Source organism: Sinohyriopsis cumingii, chromosome 3, assembly GCF_028554795.1.
Source record: "Sinohyriopsis cumingii isolate HCF-2022 chromosome 3, ASM2855479v2, whole genome shotgun sequence".
NCBI lineage: Eukaryota > Metazoa > Mollusca > Bivalvia > Unionida > Unionidae > Sinohyriopsis > Sinohyriopsis cumingii.
The window spans coordinates 77264101-77285943 of NC_142963.1; the positions used below are offsets into that span (position 1 = coordinate 77264101).

At 33.2% G+C, this 21843-nt stretch overlaps 2 protein-coding genes across 5 annotated transcripts in view; one reads left to right on the forward strand and one right to left on the reverse strand.

Moving 5' to 3' along the window:
- Positions 1-13491, reverse strand: LOC149803149 (uncharacterized protein C16orf52 homolog A-like). Of its 3 annotated transcripts, none has more exons than XM_089952764.1 (4): positions 13433-13491; positions 12516-12693; positions 6365-6577; positions 1-3053 (listed from the first exon to the last, which is right to left on the reverse strand). In XM_089952764.1, the coding sequence occupies exons 2-4, from the start codon at positions 12616-12618 to the stop codon at positions 2866-2868; spliced, it is 504 nt and encodes a 167-aa protein (XP_089808890.1). In that variant the 5' UTR covers positions 12619-12693; positions 13433-13491; the 3' UTR covers positions 1-2865. The 3 variants fall into 3 exon arrangements, with proteins under 3 accessions (XP_089808890.1, XP_089808891.1, XP_089808892.1); XM_089952765.1 differs by lacking the exon at positions 13433-13491 and adding an exon at positions 13354-13418; XM_089952766.1 differs by lacking the exon at positions 13433-13491 and adding an exon at positions 13135-13219.
- A 2-nt stretch (positions 13492-13493) lies between these two features.
- The window catches only part of LOC149803150 (peroxisomal membrane protein PMP34-like), a 42607-nt gene continuing 34257 nt past the window's right edge, over positions 13494-21843 (forward strand). The window contains exons 1-3 of one of the 2 annotated variants that reach the window (XM_089952768.1): positions 13494-13554; positions 17086-17146; positions 21309-21375. In XM_089952768.1, coding sequence (XP_089808894.1) covers positions 17101-17146; positions 21309-21375 — 113 coding nt within the window. In that variant the 5' untranslated portion in view covers positions 13494-13554; positions 17086-17100. Of the gene's footprint in view, positions 13701-17085; positions 17147-21308; positions 21376-21843 lie in introns of both variants that reach the window. The other variant, XM_089952767.1, reaches the window with a different exon arrangement.

Below are 21843 nucleotides of genomic sequence, written 5' to 3' on the forward strand. Positions count from 1 at the left end.
TGAGAAGAAAAATTATTTTAATATAAGCTAAATTTGCAGCTTGTACAGTAAAATCAGTGAAAACAAGCCAAACTATGGCTACTCATAAATGTTAGCCTCGAAATAATGATTTGAAATGAGGTACATTTTCCAATAGATAGATACATGTTTTAAAATTCTGCATGTTGCCTTTTTTTCTGACTTTGGGAGTAAAGACAAAAGAAGGCAGTTTGTACTTTTGTTGAAACAAGATGACCATGTTACACTGAAAATTGGAAAAGCATGCATTAGTTTTGTTTTGATTAGAGAATAAAACACATTTATCTGTTGAAAAGAAATCCCCAATGTCTTTTTCTCTCTCTGTCTTTTAGCAGTACACTGTACACACTTTTATACCATGTCACTTTCACTAACTTCTTCATTAGAAAAATGGTACATGGGTTATCACTTTTCTGGCTTTGAAAGTAGCACCAGTGTCAACAATGTCTTGCTCTTAAGTGTTTAGAAAAAGTGGACAAGATGGGTACAGCATCATACACAGATGCAGGTGTGATCAGGTTCCATGGAACACATTTTTGGAAAATAATGTTTATTTTATTTGATGGCTTCATCTGTACAAACCATTTTGCACCATTTTTTTCACCCTTGAAATTCTAAATGCCTTAATTTGATAAGTATATCTGGAGACATTTAAAATAAATTTGCTATTTGTATCTCGTACATGATGCACACAAAGAAATGATTAGTGTCGAACTTGTATGAATTTTTTTTATCACACTGTCTTGTCTTTCTTGTTCTATATTCTTTCTCCCCCCAATACAAAAGATGTTAACTGCATATAAATATGCAAATATCAAACACATTATTCTACATTTTTTATTTAATGTAACTGAAATAATTTAAAAGTGCCAAACATTTGGAAATATAAACAACTGCTTGTCAGTTTCAACAGCAACTAAAGACATAATTACCCACCATGCTCTTTCATAACTTTGTATCCTGTTTTCATAGATAAATGTGAATGATAAAACACATGACTTTTTATCCTGTTTTCATAGACAAATGTGAATAAAACACATGACTTTTTATCCTGTTTTCATAGACAAATGTGAATGATAAAACACGACTTTTTATCCTGTTTTCATAGACAAATGTGAATGATAAAACACATGACTTTTTATCCTGTTTTCATAGACAAATGTGAATGATAAAACACAGGACTTTTTATTCTGTTTTCATAGACAAATGTGAATGATAAAACACAGGACTTTTTATTTTTGTAAATACAGAAATGTACAGAAAATGATGAGATGAAAGATGAAATACACGATTGTAATTAAAACATAAACCCTAAAAAAAATGCACAAACTGTATCCGATGAGATAATAAACAAGAATTGATTCTTAGAGGCAAATGCTAGAGAAAATGATAAACAGTCAATGAATACCGAGGTGATAATAAATAATGAAATATTAGCTTAAAATGCAAACACTAACAAAATATAGTTCAGATGTATTTGAAATACATTTTTTTATGTTACAGGGTTTTGTATAACCTTATCAATCTTAATCTATACTGGGCATCATCAAGCGTTTCACTGCATTATATTTACCCTAAAGATACTATAGATACAATGAGACTAGAATCACAATCAAAATATTTTTGCAACAAGAACTGTTAACTAGTTTGATTTTAAAACATTTCCTACATAAAGTCATACTGGGACATTAAATTCTCTCACATTTCACTTTCTCTAACTGTCTCTCTCTCTCTCTGAATGATCAGTTGAAATTGGTGTTCAATCAGTTTTCATTATGATATTAATAACATTAAGCTGGAACTGAATGTATACATACTCTGTAACGTAGTTTTACTGTAAATATGCATGCCTGAGGAAATAATCTTTGTCTTTAAGACAATGCGCAGGGCTTGAAAATTCCACTTGTCTGCTTATATTTATGAGTTGTGGCTGAGGAAATGCAAGTCACTTTTGCAAGATACTCGTCCAGTTCGATGAATTTTAGTCATGAGCAAGCAAACTGATTTGGGACAAGAAGTTCCAAAATCACTTTCCCAGCCAATAGACCATTATTTGAGCCCTAGATTTTATTACTGTTTATAAGATTTCAAAATACAATGAATGCAGTTTCTAATTCAGATTATGATACATGCCTGGTAAGAACTGGTACTATATTCTACAAACTTAAGAACATAAAATTCAACTCCAAGTCTCAGAATGTTGTCACTCTTTAACCTGAATAAAAATAAAGCTGAAATTATATAACTTTCAGGATCTAAATAATTTTGGTTCTTTGAGTCTGAAACTAATTTTTAATCTTGGAGTTTGGTTTATTTAATGATATTTTAATTAAATTAGGTAAATCTTCAGATCATGTAAGTTATATTTAGCATAAAATTAAAATAAATAATTTATCATCACACTTATTTTATGAATACACTTATTACCATATATAGTTGCTTAAGACGAGTCAACCTGCAAACTGTATAGATCCCAAAAGCCATTGCATACTGTGCCAGCAGAAATGGGCTCATGCAGTTTGTTAGGATCAATTAATATAACAAACCGACCCTAATCTGTCTGCAGATTAGATAACAGCAGACCAGTATCTATGTTGTTTGCAGTGGGTCTTGCCTTGTAAGCGAGTATATATGGTAATTCTACTGGTTCAATAATTGTGCAAGACTTCTAAATGAGTTTCAAGACAGCTCTCTTCTTTAACATAATGATCAACTGAAAATGTCTGGTATAACATGTTCAGTGTGTCATTTTGATGATGTCTTCAAGGCTGTCATATACATTCTGGCTTACAAAGCCAAACGTATAGAAGTTTGAAAGTTCTTACGTAAACTGCTGATCATCCAATCTCAGAACATGGGCAGACAGACCTTCCCAGCAAACAACTCAGAGATGACAGTAAAGAAGATGGACAAGATGAACAGGACATAAGAAGAGCCAACTTGGGTCTGGTTGGGCAATTTGTAGGGCTGTCCTCCAATTTCATCAATTGCAAATCCAATAGGAAATATGACAGCAGCCAAGCAAAACAGCATCACTGCAAGATGCAAGAGCAACAAATGACTAACATTCAATACTGTGTATAACATGTACTTGTGTTATAGGGTGTCATTTTACCACTATCCACATTTTCTTTCAAATATTTCAAATTACTTTGTTTTTGACAGGAAATAGAAATAAGGTGAAATCTTTGATGTGCATAATCAATAATTTTCCATATATTGCATTTTACTTATTATCTTTAAAGGACAAATATGAAGATTTCCATTTAAATTAAATTTTTTAAAATCTTCCATTCCTGAAAACAATATATTAGTTGTTACAACATTCTATCACATCAATTACAAATACCTGTTTAAAAGAAGAAACCTCCAAAAATATGGCACTTATGTGCTGATATGAACGCAGAAGTGAAGTATCTCAAGGAAAAAACCTCACAAACACAGATGTTACTGTGCCGGTAATTTGTTATACATTAATGTGTAGGTAATCCGAAAAACATTAATGTATAGGTAATTTCTAACACATTACTGTGCAGGTAATTCATAATAGGTCCGACATTATCATGTATGTAACTTGTAATACATTAATGTGTAGGTAATTTGTGACACATTACTGTGTAAAGGCAATTTGTAACAATTACTGTGCATGCAATTTGTAATACATTACTATCCAGGTAATTTGTAATTGACTAATGACATTACTGTGTAGGTGTGTGTGTGATTTAGATTTTTAACGTAGCTTTAAAAAAAAATCAGTCATATTACTATGATGTCCCACCCAGTCACATTATCCTGACACCAGGCCGACCAGTCCTAACACTAACACCTTAATGCTGAGTAATAGGCGAGGCAGCTGTTAGTACCATTTTTGTAAGTCTTTGGTATAACTCAGCAGGGGATCGAATCCACAACTTCCTGCATATGAGGCAGATGCTCTAACCACTAGGTAACCAGGAGCAGTGTAGGTAATTTGTGATACATTACTATGCAGGTAATCTGCAATAGGCCTAATATTACAAGTAGGTAATTTGTAATACATTACTGTGTAGGTAATTTGCAATTGATTACTGTGTAGACAATTTGTATTACATTAATCTGTAGGTAATTTGTAATACATTACTGTGAAGGTAATTTGTAATACATTACTCTGTAGGTAATTTGTAATACTTTACTGTGAAGGTAATTTGCAATAGATTACTGTGAAGGTAATTTGCAATAGATTATTGAGCAGGTAATTTGTCGTAGGCCTATGACATTACTGTGTAGGTAATTTGTAATACATTACTGTGAAGGTCATTTGTAATACATTACTCTGTAGGAAATTTGTAATATATTACTGTGAAGGTAATTTGTAACACATTACTTTGTAGGTTATTTGTGATACATTACTGAACAGGTAATTAGTAATAGGCCTATGACATTACCATGTAGGTAATTTGTAACTGGGCTATGACATTACTGTGTAGGTAATTTTTTATACACTATGAAATGAATGGTGATTCTGTGGAAAGTGAAGAAAATGAAACAATTAATCCTAAATCACCAGTCATCAAAAGACTGACACCAAAAAAACAAATGACGGCATTGTCACAAAGACTTATGAAAGAAATGCAGTCAAATACAGAAGCATAATGTCAACATACGCTCTTCAATATTATGCCACATTAAGAAAATAAATATACCTAGTGCTAGTTTTAGTCAAAATTACTGAAAATAATTCTTAGAAAATCAACTTCAATTCACTGAACAAGGACCCCCCCCCATAAAATCTATCATATTATCTCCTAACATCTTTCTCCATGTTCTACTTTACATCTGCTGCTTTTATTTTTCCACATGAAGCCAAAGGTTAAATAAAGACATGTACCTTGTTTAAGTGGTTAACCATATATACTTACTTATAAGTAACATACAACTACAAAAAACACAGACCCCAATCTGCATCTATATCTATCAAGATCTATAATGTTTGTTCTACTGACTACTCCTAACACACTACACAAACCTAGATCAGTTTGCACATCATATGATGGCAGATCTTCATCTGTGCAGTTGGTAACTTATAAGTGAGTATATATGGTACTTGTTTTTCAATTTTGTACTGTGTATTCTGTATTTCTCTCTTTCCTTCTCCACTGATGATTGCACTGATATTTCTAGAACCTTTTTTCAATGTTTACAAGGATCTGTGATGATCTGATCACGTTTAATAGGCTTGAATTTTAAAAAAAATAGCAACAGGTCCTACTTAAAAAATTCTTTCTAATATTTCCTGGTCCAACAGAGTACAATTACTGTAGTAGTTTCATGTTTTCAGCATCTTTTTCATAGATATAGAAAGAAGGGACTTTACCAGCTTTTGTCTTTGCTCACAAGATGCACTCTGTACAAATGGTTCATTTTTATTTGAAATCAGCGTGCAATCAACAATACACCTATATCTTAGTGGTCAGTTAGCTTGTTCTAGAATGGGTCGCACAAAACAGCAAATCAAGCCTTCTTCAAGGGAGGTAATGCACTCAGTAATTCTGGACACTAATTTGTATTAAATTTAAATGTAAACTGCAGAAACATGGTGGGAATAAGTTATACTTGTAAATTTATTTTTAAATCTACAAATAATTTATTATAAAAAGTACAGATAAGTGCATTCAGGGCCAGATGTCTTCCAAACTACAGCTAAACAAAGAACACTAGATTATTCATTCAAATGTCCCAGGAAGTGTTTTAGTGCATTCTTTTACAAATTAAGAAAACTGGCTGATGTTCTGTTGTGTGTCTTTCTTTTTCTTTTTTTTTGAGATATACTGCCATTGGACATAACAGAGCAAATACATCTAGTTAGATGCACAAAATGGTGATTTTACATCACATTTATAAATTCTGAGCAAAGTGCACAATCATGTGTCTGAGATGCACCATGCACGACAACTGAAAATAAAGAAAGTTATGAAGTTAAACCACAGGACAAGTTAAATGTTACTTTTCCAATGTTAACTGTCCAATACAGATGACAGGGAACAACAATCCCTTAAGTCACAAGATAGAAAATAAGAACTATTCTGCAAATCATGACAACTAGAATTAGGTTAATGGCATGATGCTGCATATAATTCGCTTCGAGGCTATGCGACTAATGTTATAGCCTGACTGAAGGGCCATTGCTGCACTGCTGCATATTTGTGTATTTTTTTGTCATGTCCAGTAAGTGTATCTATGTTTACAGATAGTTCCACCATGTTAGATGCTAACAAATGTATGCTCAGACTGGCGATACCAATATGAAATTGTATCCACTTAAATTACTTAAAGAAAAAAACATGGGGAGGATATTTTTGCTGCTTACTGGCCGTGAATGCAATCCATCTGGCATATTTGATGGTCTTCCTTTTCCAGTGGGACAGAAACTGTAGGCTGCAGGTGGCAGTAAGACAAATGATTCCACTGCAGATGAGGACAAATGTTAGCATCCACACAAGTGACAGCCTCGGAAACATGCAGATTTCAGGCCGACCATATATTCGCTGGCAGTGCTGGGTTAATCCCAGCCTCATGTGACCTGTTATAAAGAAACGAAGAAAGAAAATAAGAAACATTAAAACTGATTTGCCTTTTATACATAAAGGGGAAAAGTGCTAGAACAAAGGATACAAGCACTACTGAAGGTAAATCTTGTAATGTTACTTTGTAATGGAATTGCAATGTTACTCTTTTGTTACTTGTAAGGTTACTATATTGTTACTTGTAATGTTATTGTATTTTTACTTGTAATGTTATTGTATTGTTACCAATAATGTTATTGTACTGTTACTTCTAATGTCTTTGCAATGTTACTGTATTGTTACCTGTAATGTTATTCTAATGCTACTGATACTGTTACTAGTAGTGTTATTTTGATGTTACCTGTAAAGTTATTATATTGTTACTTGTTATGTTACTGTATACTTGTAATACTATCGTATTGTTACTTGTAATGTTATTCTAATGCAACTGATGTTACTTGTAATGTTACCTGTAATGCTACTGTATAGTTACCTGTAATGTTATTCTAATGCTACTGATGTTACTTGTAATGTTATTATAATGCTACTGATACTGTTACTAGTATTGTTATTTTAATGTTACCTGTAATGTTATTATATACTATTCTATACTTGAAAAGTTATTGTATTGTTACATGCAATGTTATTTTAATGCTACTGATAATGTTACTTGTTGTTGTTGTAGGGTTTAATGTCATTTTTCAGCACAAGATAGGCTATACATGGCAGAAATGGTGCAAGAAGAACCCGGGAAAACCCAGAAAGAACCACCAACCCATGAGAATCTCCTGGCAAGCTTTCTCGCATAACCACACTGGCCGAGCCCAAGACTTGAAGCCATGTAGACAGAGGTGAGACAGCAGTGATCCGTAACGGTAAGCGCTTTAGACCACTCGGACACTCTGGGCCCCAATGTTACTTTTAATTTTATTGTATTGTTACTTGTAATGTTAATGTAATATTACTTGAAATGTTATTTTAATGTTACCTGCAATGCTGACTGTAATGTTACTTTTAATGTTGGTTTTAATGTTGTAATGTTAATTGTATTGGTACTCATGTTGTGAATTGTAATGTCACTTGTAATATTGATTTAATGTTACCCATAAGGTGAACTGTATTGTCACTTGTAATGTAAATGGTATTGTTACTAGTAATTATACTTGTAATGTTAACTGCATTGTGACTGTTGCCTATCCTGTATATTTGTAATGTTATTGTCAAAATATAACCTACAAATGAATCTAATAAATTCCTTGTGATATATCAATTGAACTAGATATCTTCTAAAATATGCAAACATTGCTCCATAAATGTTATTAAGGTTTTAAAATCAACCTGGCCACAAGTAAGCAAATGAACACCTTGTCAAAGGCAGATGATGCATGTGTTATGCCGGACTATAAATATATAAAACATCCAGGTCTCTAAATTAAGCATTTTATAAAATGGTGAATTAAAATGTCAAACAAAAATAATGGAGTACTTGTATTTTATGTAAAATCTAGAACACTTATTTACTTCTCTTTACTAATACTGACTAATAAATATGTATTTTAGTCAGGGAAAATAACCCCCCAGAATATAAGCTAGAGTTTTTAAGACATTATACCTGCCTGATACAGATATTTTGGGTCTATAATAGGACATGCAAAATTCACACAAATTTCTCAACAAAGGCTGAAGAACAGCTGGTCAAGAAATCTGATTCTGTACGATGCTTCCTGTAGAAATTTTTATTATACTGTTGTGTGCATAATGAAAACATTTCAAAGATTGTTCACATTTTGTATCTACATCTTTTTTTGACGGTACACCAGTATCATTTGTTCAGTATATAAATGTCCTTTCTGCAAGGATGTTCTCTGTTAAAGTTGGTCAAATTCTGTCAGTGCAGTTTGCAGCTGGACTCATCTTAGAAGTGAGTATATTATGGTAAATAACAGCAATTTTACATTTAGATTTTTCCTGAAATCACTGTTGATGATACAGTGCAACTCCACTATAACATAAATTTGGATATAACGCAGTTGCAGCATGGCTCCCAAAAATTCGGATATTCATTCGCACATTAAAAAAGTACTTGAAATAGTGTATAAAAAATGTATTATCATTATGAGGAAGATATCGCATATAAATTCAAATTTAATATGATCGTGGCATGGTTCCTGAAATTTTAAATATATGTACATGTATTTTTCTTGTACCTGGAGAAATACTTTTTTAAAGTACGTGAAATAGTGTGTAAAACGTTTATTACCATTCTGGGGATGAGTTTGCATATGAATTCGAATATAATACAATCGTGGCTTGGCTTCTGAAATTTAACAATTTCACCAGGTTCTTGAACATTATTGGAAATGTTACTTATTACTGATCCATGAGTAAAGCCAATAAGTCATCTTTGTGATTGTCTTCTATTAATTCTGTATACAATCATTGCTCAAACAATAACTGACATGTGTTTCTTCTTTAACTGCATACATAACCAAGCAGCAGACAATGTGGTGGTTGATAAAAGATTCTCACAATTTAATAAACATAAATAAACAAAAGCCGCCAACATGTTTGCTGGGCTTGTCAGTGTTATTAAGACGCAATCAGTTGACCAGTAAATAATGTCCACTTTACAAGCTGGAAATTGAAAGGGTATGAAATTGTACATGCATTCAGCTTAAAACAATTTATGAAAGTGAATTATGACCATTGCAGGCCAACTGCACTTAGTTCTCTGGTTTTACATGGGCATGGTGTTTGTTTATGAACTCGTTATTAATTTCTTATTTTTTATAAAAATATTTTACCGTCAAGGAAAAGCAAGTTCGCAAATGCAAGTCATTCTCTGCACTTTGCGCAATGATTAGTATAGTAATTTTCATACGTTTCTTTTGATATTCACAAATTCTGAAGTAAAGGTTATATGCACGCTGAAAGCATGTGTTGATTGTTAATTATTCTTGCTGTATTTGTTCAAATGAATAGGCGTACAAGCGTTAATTATTGGAAATTTGCAATGGATAAATGTACACGGAAACACATATGAGAAAATGTTTGCAGTATGAAATTTGTACAGACACCATTCATAGACCCTGGAACTTAACGAACCGTACACATGCTTCATCTTTCTTAACCTAATTTTGCTGTTAATTTTTCCCACTGAGTTCAGACACATATTGATGTGTGACAAAATTACTGAATAGTTTATGTATGCAGTGTTTGCAATGGAATTACATATATTATGGATTAATTGCAAGCCCTGATGGTATGATATCAAAAGGCAAGTAAACGGTGTTGATACTCTCTGTTCATGCTGTATATTAGACAATGAATTCAGACACAATAATCTTGGAAATAAATTATTGAATATTGTAAATCTGTGTGCAATTTTCCAATGGAATTACATGCATTATAGATGAACTGCATGCCACAACGACACAATAGTAAACAATGTTGATACCCTATTCATCATATACATTAGACATGAATACACGTATATGTGCCAATGAGTTGTTCTCTGAAAAAAGTAAAATACTGTAAAAGCCCGCATTAACGTGATCCAATTTTTTGGACCCCAATTATCGCGTTATAGTGGAGTTCCACTGTACTACCAAATGTTGGAATCAAAAGTTCTAGATCATGTCGGTACATTATCATTTTCAACAATTCTTATTTAATTTTCGCTTTCTGTGCATTTCAGGGTTTTCTTTGACCTGTAAGCTGAGGTAATGACACTTGGATTTCTTATCTGACCTGCAACTGATAATGTGCATTCCACAGTTTATCAGTTTCACTTTACAAATTTTGCCTTAAGTGTCAAACACTACAATCAGTATTGTACAATAACCTCTGACCTTCTTGCCATTGGAATGACCAAACATACCCACCTGCCTGACACCCTAATCAATTAGCATTGTTCTCATGAAACGTTGTAAGGATCTGGTATATTAACTCTGATCTTTTGCTGTGAGAAGAAAAACATATTGTTTGAGTGACACTGATTGAAATAATTGGAATTTAACGCTTATTTATAAAATAATACAGCAAATAAAATGGAGGGGGGAAATCAAAGAGAACTTGTTGTAATTAATTATTTTAATTGACTCTATATAGCTGGTTGTGCATCTGGTATATAAGTGAATTCTTTCAACTTTGATCATTTCTAATGTTATTGTTACACCAAGTGCATCGTTCTATCCTACTGATTGGGTGACACCGATTTAAATCATATTTGGTTATTACATATAAATACAATGGCTCAGATTAATATTTTGACTAATTTCTCATTGAAATGTTGGCATGAGACTCAGACTGTGAAAATGAACATGGCAATCAGAAATGGAAAGATACTCCTTCAAAATGCACATGAAAACCAAATCTAGATCATGAATGGATCATGACAAATTATGAAAATTGGCTTGAGTAACAGAGGAGGGTCTAGATATGAGTAACCTGAATGAGGGGAAAGTTTTGGTACAAAATGAATAGCCAAAACAGTGAAAGTGAAGAAATTAGTTCATTTTGTGAAATAACTAATATTTATCTATAGTGGTTTATGAATACTCCATTACAATGTAATATTTGATATTCAGATTTCCTTTTGGTCTCCTCTTTATATTTTATGTTATAATTATGTTATTTGTTTATTAAACATCACTGTTTCATGCTTTCTGTGTTTGATAATAAACGTACTTGAGTTTTAATAGTGTTTTCTTTCTCCATGTAATTCTCATGTTTCTCAGGTTTAAGATTTTGACTTAAAATCTTCAAATTCTGACTCCTGGAAACAGTCAATGACCCTTCAGTTTAAAATCCTAAGGGAAACCCTGCACTGTATTGGTGAACTTCACTGCTACTAGATTTGGACATTTTACAGTCACTGTGCTTGATTTTCATTTTTACGAAATGTAAATAGAAAAGTTCTTTTCTGAAGGAATCCTATTAACCCCTGAAAACCTCTTCTCTTTCCCTGTTGGCACTACACTGAGAGATTAACTTTATAAGCTATAATGCAGTTTCAGAGTACTGGTCCTGTCTACAAAGTACAAATCTGTCATGTAACATGTATGTCTTTCATTTACAAGTTTCAACATATTCTTTATTAAACTTACCATGAACTTTGACTTTTATACCCTAGAATCTATAGGTTTCTCAAATACCTTAAGCATATGCCATTAAAAAGGATTGGTCATAGTACCTAATCTGGAACCAAAGTTATGCTGAAAAACCCCATTTTATTCAGTCACAATAAACTTGACCTTGATGTAGACCTAATAAGAATGAGCATAAACCATTTTAACTTTGACCTTTTGAACATAAAACTTTTTCCTTACCTGGTCCAGGTATGAGAAAGTTATAATGTTAAAGCATAGAAACCATTTTTCTTCCTTCAGTTAGTGGTTGTGGCTTTTGACCCTTTGACCTCCAAACAAACAGCGTTTCTTCCTTACCCCAAGTACAAGCCATCCAAAATGTTTTGTATCTTTAGATGATGATGAAGTTGGGTTTTTGTGTATTAACCATTTTCTTCCTTCAGTCACACTGACCTTGACTTTTGACCTGTATATGATATAGTTTTTCCTTACCCCTAATATGAGATGCAGAACCAGTCCTTTTGTGCAGAAACCATTTTTCTTCTTTTAGTCACAGTGGGCAACTCCAGTTATGATGCAGAAAAGAAACAAGTAATGAAAACGTATACATCATAGCATAAGACAGACATAAAAACTTTCCAGGTTTTAAAAAAAAAGTTTAGACCATATATAAAAATGAAAAATTAAATAAAATAAAAATTTCCATCAAAACCTTAACCAATGTTGCTGCAACTGCTGCTACAATGAGTGACACCTATGTATTGTCTATGCTAATGCATGAAAGATAAAAATGTAATATCAACAATGTGCTACTACGCATATATTCAACTACAAGTTGTTCCAAATTTGCCTGTATTGCACCTACCTGCAACATCTGTTATAATCCACTCTGGGTGAGCCAAACTGGCAATGGCAAATACATCTGCTATTAGGAACAAAATACCAGAGACTGCAGTCAGTTTCTCCATTGTGTGTCTGTTTAGGAGGCTTTATTTGAAATCCAAGGTTTTATTTCATGTGAAGTTCACATGTCTACGTGTGGTCTGAAATAAGGAAACAAATTCCTTTCACCTATATTGTATAAAAAATATAAAAGATACTTTTATATAGACATGACTTTGTTGTATAATAAAAATCCCACCTTGAAAAAAAAAATGCAAAAGTCTAACTAATGAAAGATAAGTCTGAATGTACACTGATTACAAATGATAACTGATAACTTGGGGTGTCAATTAAAACAGAATGCCTGTGACTGTGTAAGAGTTTGTTTTGTCTGCAAGACTGATAATGACACCCACTAAATACATTTTGCCTGGATATACTACAATGTAACTACTTGGCTGGGTTGAGGGTAGTCCTAGGTTGAGAGTCCATATCAAATGCCATAAACTAATATCACCACCTTGCTTGATCATAGCTGTTAAAATTGTGATCAAGATCAGAAACAATGAACAAAACTAAAAACTGCGATTTAGATAATTTACCTAAAAGGTAACCATTTGCAGATAACTGCCTATACACCAGCAGTGTTTCCTACTTTCATGCATAATCATAGGGTTATTCTTACGGAACGCAATCCACCCTACGTTTATGTTGTCCTCGAAATTAAGATGAAATAAATCGATGAAATAAATTATTTGAATTATCTAACTTTTTAACATTAAAAAAGAAATAACAGTATATTGCTAAATACAGTGACATACCGTTAATTCTTTATAAATAAATTAAGTTCCTAACAATACAATGTTACATTTTAAGAAAGTTATTGATAAAGAGTACTACCTTTACGCATAAGTTTGGACCGGAAGCTACAATAATCAGTACATTTGGGCAAACTCGGCTTGGTTCCTTACCAGTACCTGAAAACGGATGTAGGTTGGGCGGTATAATTGGGAGTAATATGGGTTTGTATTCAGAAACAGGACGTCATATGTACCTGATGTGGAAACTTTGTAAGGCAGAAGACAAAACTGGAATGGATTTGAGTACCAGCGCCATAAGAACTGTTTTCTCCTACAGTAGTTTAGTACATGCAGTGGCTGGGGCGGCCGTGAGTTCTCACTCCTTGATTCCACAGGGGATTACAGTTTACCTATTTCATACAGTCCTACAATGTATGACATCGACCTAGACCAGCAAGTTGTTCTCCACCTTCTTTTTTTTTTGTTTGACCGCCGCCAGTCAAACAAAAAAAAGAAGGTGGAGAACAACTTGCTGGTCTAGACATCGACCCTGATATTTATCTTTTGGGGTTCGAGGTCGATATCTTGCATTGTAGGACTGTCAGACATATACTATATAGTACATGTATGACTTAGTCCTACGCTCTCACTTCTGTGAGTGAAAAAATGAATAATAAAAAACTAATGATACTTCCAACTCCTTTTATAATCAACCACGTACACAATACGCAGGCATCCAGTTGGCATGGGAGTGTGTTATCAATAATTTTGCACTTTTTTTATTTGCCAAAATGGCTGATTTCCTCAAGTCTAGTCCAGCAATATAAGATGCCTCCCCTGATATGTTTTTGATGACCCCAAAAATACAATTATCAGGGGATGCACCTTATATTTTTAGGACTGTTGTTATGTCCTAGCCCTAACCATAATCCCTTTTCTTTCAAGTGCTTTTTGCATCATCAGAATTGATTCTCTGCAGGTATGCTATATAGATAATCAGGCATGGGGCCAATTACGATTGCAGTTGATTGTAATAAATTACAATGTGAGCTGCATTTGTAATCATTGATTTCTGAAGCTCTGTAATCATAATCACAACTGTAATCAACCTTCATTGAAATCATGATTAGACAACAAACAAATCACTAGCTATAGTCTACTAATTGTAGTGTAATAAAATTTTCCATAAACAAAAGACCATGAATATTGATTAATACAATAAGAAAGGGATAATTTTAGGTGGCCAATATACATGCTAATTTTCGTATAAGTATAAAATTGTTTGTTTTTCTGAAGAAGACATCAAGTATATACAAAGCAATCTTAATGTAACCATCCCCCATTAATTGTAATCATCATAATGGTTTCCAAATAAAGTGTAAAAGTAATGATGAGTGCCAAATAACCTGTAATCATAATTGAGTACCGGTAATTGACCCCATGCCTTATATACAGGGTTCTCCATAGATGCATACCCTCTAGTTTGGACGTTTTTTTTATCATGCAATTGATTTCTTCTGGAGCATCATAACTAATTACCACTGATAGGCTTTTGGTATAATTTCCTACTGACCTTTTGATGTCCATAACAAATTGTATATGCCAGTGACTAACATTTGCTAGAGACACTGTTCATGCCTTATCAGTCCCCAAGCAAAGCCAAGAGGAACTGGTCGTAGCCAACAGGTCACTGATGCCATGCTTAGATGGGCATAGGTGAATCAGGATTGTGGTGTTTCAAGATTATTATTGATGTTATGATAGAGGAATAGGGAATCAATTATGACTTGATTGGATTAACTTTTTAATCAAATACTGGTGTGTGTTTGATTGCCTGTCAACATACATGCGATTCTACATACTGTAGAACAAAATACTGGTTCAGTTATAAAGGCAGTCTTCCGCAATACTGTTTTATAGTTTGAATCTATTGCTTTTGAAAAATAAGAAACTATTATTTATTTTTTCAAGATGAAAAGAATCAGTATATTTGTGCATATTCATCCCAGATTACAGTAACCAGTGTGAACCAGTCTACTAGAGACTGGAAATGTAACACTGGTGCAGTATTGTGTGGTAATCGTGTTATGAATGCTGACACATGTATGCAAGATTCTGTTAATTGAATACCTTAATGTTGTGATCAGGGGAGTTGGACACCAGATTTGGGATATTTTATGAGGTTTTATAAGTAAGAAGGGATCAAATTTGTTCTATGATGACTTTTAAATCGTTTAATAAAAATCGGGTAATGTTTATTATTTTTGTAATGTTAAATTGTTATTACATTGCTCACTATGTTTTTAGAGGAATATTTAAGGAACATTGATACATGTTTTTGTTTAACTCATATCAAAATGCAGAAATATGAAACTTGGAAACACATCTCCTTAGGATGAAGTTGGCTTCAGTGAGTATTGGAAAGCAGTAAGCAACTTAAAAACTTGGCAACAGAGAAACAAAGTTTTATCTTTCTTTCTTTCTTAGTGTGGTTGTCTTGTCATTGCCACATTTTGATGCTGAAGAGAAAAGGCATTCTCCATTCTTCTCAAAAATAACATTATTCAAGGAACAATCTGGACCAGAAAACTAATGAGAGCCTGTTGAATCTGAAACTTCACAATCACAGTTATTGTTATTAGTAGTCAGTGATCTTGTGAATAAAACTAAAAATTCCATCGATATTATTTTTAACAAAACTCTTGGCAGTGAACTACAGGATACATACCTCTTCCTTCTTCATTTAATAAGCATACACTGGCTTGTATTAATTAATCACAATGGCTCAAGAAAGGTATCTTCTTTCCTGTCTCAGAAACGACCTGCCAGTGAGGATCATTCCAATCACTGGACTCCAAAGAAACAGAAAATTAGTAACAACTGCAAAGAGAAGGAGAATAAATCTCCTAATGTTGTAAGAAATCTTAAGCATCTATTTCAAAATACAGTACCAGTGTTTCCCTTTATTCATCATGAGACAAGAAATCTTGAGCATTAGGTTGATTCACAAATAACAAACAATCCCAGCTTCGACATCATGACTCGAAAACAAATTACATGCGATTTCGGTTTTGACCCTTGAGGTTTTCATTTTAAGTCTGAGATTTTGAAGTCAAGCATAAAAAAATGACTTCAGTTTTTGAAATCTATTGAGAACACTGATGTGTATGTATGTAGGTATATATGTCTGTATTAGGGATGCTATCCTTAGATTTGAACAATAAATCTGCAATGAAGGATTCCCATAGAAAAATATTTTATCTTGATAAACAATTTACTTATTGTTGAAATTGCAAATACTTGTTCATAAATCAGCTTGTAGCATTCGATGTAGGACACAAAACTTTCATGATTAAGTAGACAGATCACAAGCAAAGATTTATTTTCTTTATTCTTTAAAAGGTATAATTGTGCAAAAAGGTAAAGCCTTAATTACATACACATATCAATTTTGATGTTGCAATCTTGTGTATTGTAATATTTGATACTTTTGTAACCAAATTTGTATCCTAAGAAAGCAAGTATTGGAAAGAGATGAATTGTGTGCTATATACATGACGTATAGTTTCGTATATTAGGTTATATTTTAATTGTATGCAACATATTTTTACATATCTTAAATTATAGAAGGATATTGTTGGATAATAATAATTATTTGTGTATAATAATAGTAATTTTAAAATGCCTGTTGATGACCATGGCAGGTAAATGTATCTTGATGAACACAGTCTATTATTTTTTATTTTGTTGCAGGGAAGTGTTATTGCCATGACTGTCTTTTATCCACTTGATACAGCTAGAACCATTCTACAGGGTATGTTGTAATTTTCACAGTATAAATAATATAAACAGTCCTCATTTTTGGTGAGAATGTATTTAGCAGTTAGTGAGATAAATGTATTATTTTCCTGTTTGTGAAAGTGACATTATTTACACCATCATCTCCAGTATGTGATACATCCAGAATACCAGAATATGAGATTAGAAAAAATATTCTGCGAGTTTTTAGTAAGTATCTGTGAGATCTGATTTTGTTTGCAGTCCATCACATATGTTTCTGCTTATGCTTTGTGCAAATAGATTGTCCCCCTTCTACAATATTTTAATAAGTTGCAGATTGTGGAAAATGCACCCATTAATGACCTGATCCATTTTTCTGTACTTCATCTACACACAGATCTCCTTGGTGATAATGTTGTAGCTGGGATCTGTAACTGCTAACAATGTTATTGACCTGTTGTATACACCAATCCCTCGATAACTTGTGCCAAGATAACTCGCTAACCCACTTATAACACGGTGTCAGGTGTGGATCACATATTTTTAGATTGAGAATACCCAAAAAATTTATCCCTATTTGTTAACCTTTAAGAAAATCGCGATCAAAATTGTAACGGAAACTTTGATGTATCACTCGTGTAATCTTTAAAATGGTAGATTGGACCTGAAATTTTAATCAACACTATGAAATATCAAATTTTAAAATAGCTCATACAATTTTTTACATTTGCTTTCCAATCGACATTCCTAGTAGGCCACAATTAATGATATGTGCGGAAATTTCAATCAATGAAAATGTCACGCCGAGTGGAGGCAGTACTTAAATAAATACAAATTATTTTTAATTTTTATCAAATGAAATTTGTGTTCTAGATCCATCTTTTAGTTCCTTTTAAGTGTAAGCATCATAAAGGCATTGTGTCCTCTTGTAATTAAACGTAAAATGCATCAATCTACTGTAACAGCTATGTCCGCAAGCATTTCTCTGAGAACCCAATTAAGTGCTGACTGTGTTTTGATAACTGACTTGCAGAAGTATCTGTTGTGTTGTTGCACTGAATTAAAAGCTGGCCTCCTTTGTATTATCACGTAAATTATGTCTTTTGAATGAAAAAAAAGGAGGTGGAATAAAAGAAAAGTTAAAAAGGCACAAAAATCGGACTAACTTAAAATCCAGTGGCCTCGGTCGTATGTCTGGTGAACTCACTTCATTTGATCAATCGAACACTGTAATAAATGTTATTGTGTATGTAACAGAAACTACCTTAAATTAACTGACTCTTTCATAACTGTGATCAAAGATAACAAGGCAGCCAAGCGAAATTACTACTTCGTGAAGTATAGAGCTTGATTTCACAGATACAGACCATTGTGGGCAAGCGAGTTTCAGAGAATTCTTGAACTGGCATTTAGAGATATCCTCAGGGATGATAAGAAATTTCATTATTACTTCCATTGAAATCACGACATTAACAATGTACTAATTGAACAATAAAAAATTGAGTTTTGACTTAGATGTGTCAGGAAATAAATGTTGCATGTTTTTTAAAACAAAATCTTGTTTGGTGGTGTATCAACAGTTAGTCTAGTTCCCAAATTATGGACTACCCATTTGGCAAGATACTATTAAACACCACTACGGGAACCAGACTCATCAAGAAAACAAAAAGCAGTGATGTAATACACAGATTTTTCACATACACATGATGGTTGTTCAAACCAGTTGGAACGATATTTCATATAATGGAAATTTTGAAGAAAAAATGTTATTTAAACAGAATAACGAACAACTTCATTAGAAAAAGCGCATTTTTAAAAATTATTGACATGATTGTAAAATGAGGATTCAATCACTGAACAGCCCAGTTCCCTAATGCAGCTCCGCCCCCTTACGGTTTTCTCAATATCAAAGCGTTTTTTTTTCAATTTTTGGAGGTAACTCACTTATAGGGCGATCTATGTTTGTAGACCCCATTGTGCACGAGTTATCAAGGGAGAGGTGTAGTAAGAACAAATGAAATTTAAGTGAAAGCATATAGGTGTGTTGGGATGGGGATGGGGGATACACAAATACAAGGCCAGTCAGACAGTACATATATAATTTTAGTTTATATATTTTTATCTTCTTTGGTCATGGGGTCTATGTTGGTACCATATTATATTTGGAATTGCACTTCCATCCTTGGAAATCCTCAATTACCTTAGATGCTTCTTTATTTCCAGTACTTTGAAATTATCATTCTTTTTCTGAACTGTTTGCATCCTCCTGGACTAAGGCAGAGTACCATTCTATGATGCTATCTGACCTTCTGTTTCCAGTTTCATTCATGATAAATAACTCTAGTTCCTCACCATCTGCCAAACACTGTAAGTAACTTGCATAGGGGTCAGGAAAGAAATATACAACTGTTTCATGCTAAAGGTTGAAGGTCAGTGTCACATGGACTGAAATAAGAAAAAGCTATTTGCACACAATAACGTTACCTATATGTTTGATAATTGGCCGCTCAGGTGGCCTAGTGGTTAGAATGTCCACCTCAGATGCGGGAGGTCACTGGTCCGAACCTTGACCAAGTCATGCCAAAGACTTTAAAAAATGGTAATCACAGCTGCCTCACAAAGCACTCAGCATTAAGAAGTTAGTGTTAGGACTGGTCAGCCTGGTGTCAGGATAATATGACTGGGTGGGACATCATGCTAAATGTCTGCAGCATGATGCTCCTTGTTAGACATCACTATAAACTGCCACACTGCACATATCATAGCAATATGACTGAAAAATTGTTAAAGCTATGTTAAAAATTCAAATTACACACACACACATGTTTGATAATTTGACCAAACTTTGTAAATGGCTTGCATATGAGATACACCACACACTAATGATTGGGAGTGGGGTCAAAGATGAAATATTATGGTCATGATGACTTGAAGAAGAAACAAAATTCCTGTATAGTCTGTTGAGTTCATTGTCACCTACTTTGATCAAACTTTGTGAGTGACTTGCAATTGAGACAAGAAAGACATGTTTTGGGTCAGAGGTCAAGATCACAGGGACTGTATTCAAGGAAAAATTCTTTACTGCATGGCTTGATTTTGGGATTAAAAGGTCAAAGTCAAGGTCAGACAGACTCTATAAATATAAAGCAAATGGCTTACACAAAAGAACTCAAGACCTATACCACAAATCATGACGAAACTTATTAAATGGTTTGCATTTAAGACAAGAAAGGGATCTATTTCAGGGTCTGTAGATTACTGAGACTTAAAATAGTGTCTGCTAGATTGAAATTGTGGGTGGGTAATGTACCTTTTACGGTTTTCTTGCTGAAAATCTGAACACTACCTTTTCCAGAACGTGAGACAAATTTCCAGGGGTGTACTTAGTGTCAAAGCATTTTTAATGATGATATGGCAGCATGTGATAGCAATAAAGAATTGGCTACTAATCATTGCACAATAGTTACTCTGAAAAATGTGTTATATATATATATATATATATATATATATATATATATATATATATATATATATATATATATATATATATATATATATATATATATATATTATATGGGTGTGTAGGTGTGGGTGTGCCTTGAAACTACCTGTTCTAGTACATGTGTTTTGTTACTTGTCCTGAAAGTAATCCCTAAATCCATAAGATTGGTAATAGTAATTGTTTATTCTTTTATACGTTTTAAAAAATGTTAAGAGTTTTCTTCTAAATATCAATAGAAATATGTTATGACAGTGACTGTACTGTATATACTTGCTTACAAATTGAGCCCAACTGCAAACTGCACAGACCTAGATCTGCTGGTTCATTATGCTTTTGGGTTCGACTTATAAGGTAGTATGTGTGGTACATATGTCTTTTGTGAAATTTGTATCTCCCACAGCTTGTAATTAAAACACAAAAGCATTATTGAAATTACACTCTTTTAAATCCATAGTGAAGTTATCATTTTTGTTAAGTTTAGAATAGTGCTGAAATGTTTACCTTATGCACTGAATGTACTTGGTTGTACGGTGGATCCAACTGCAAACAACATAGACCCTGATATGCCATCCCATAATATACTATCAGATCAGGGTCTGTGCATTTGGATGCGACTTATAAGCGAGTATACATGGTAGCTTACCAATAATTTTAATGTTCCTGTACATCAAGTCAGTTTTTATTCTTTTTTCAGTTGATGACAAGAGAAGGGCAAAGCATTCCCCGGTTGTAATGTTTGAGATTGCCCGTGATGAGGGATTGTACGTGTAATTGTTCATCTAGAATGTATGAAACTTCAAAGTGTCTTAATACTAAATTTGTTCATTAGAAAGGGTTACATTATAAATGACCTGAGTCCTATTTGTTAAGGTGGGAAAATTTGCCAGATAAGCTTAATTCAGAATTGCCTAGTTTACACCTTGTTTCTTTGCCAGATAAGCACTTAGTGTCATCAACTAAGCTTGCTTGGTCATTAAGTTTTCCATATTGTTTAAATTGTGCAAAACCCAAGTCAAAACAAGTGTGGAAGCTTATCTCTGAGACTTTTCAAAAACCAGATAATTGAATGATTTCCCCATGGTCTGTATTATTCACTATACAATAGTCCATCACACCACATGATTTATGTTATGATGTTTCAGTACATGATAACTTGGGAACAAACTAATATGTTAATCCTTGGTCAGAATAAGGTACGAAAAGGAAATGAACAAGAAGTAAGTTTAATT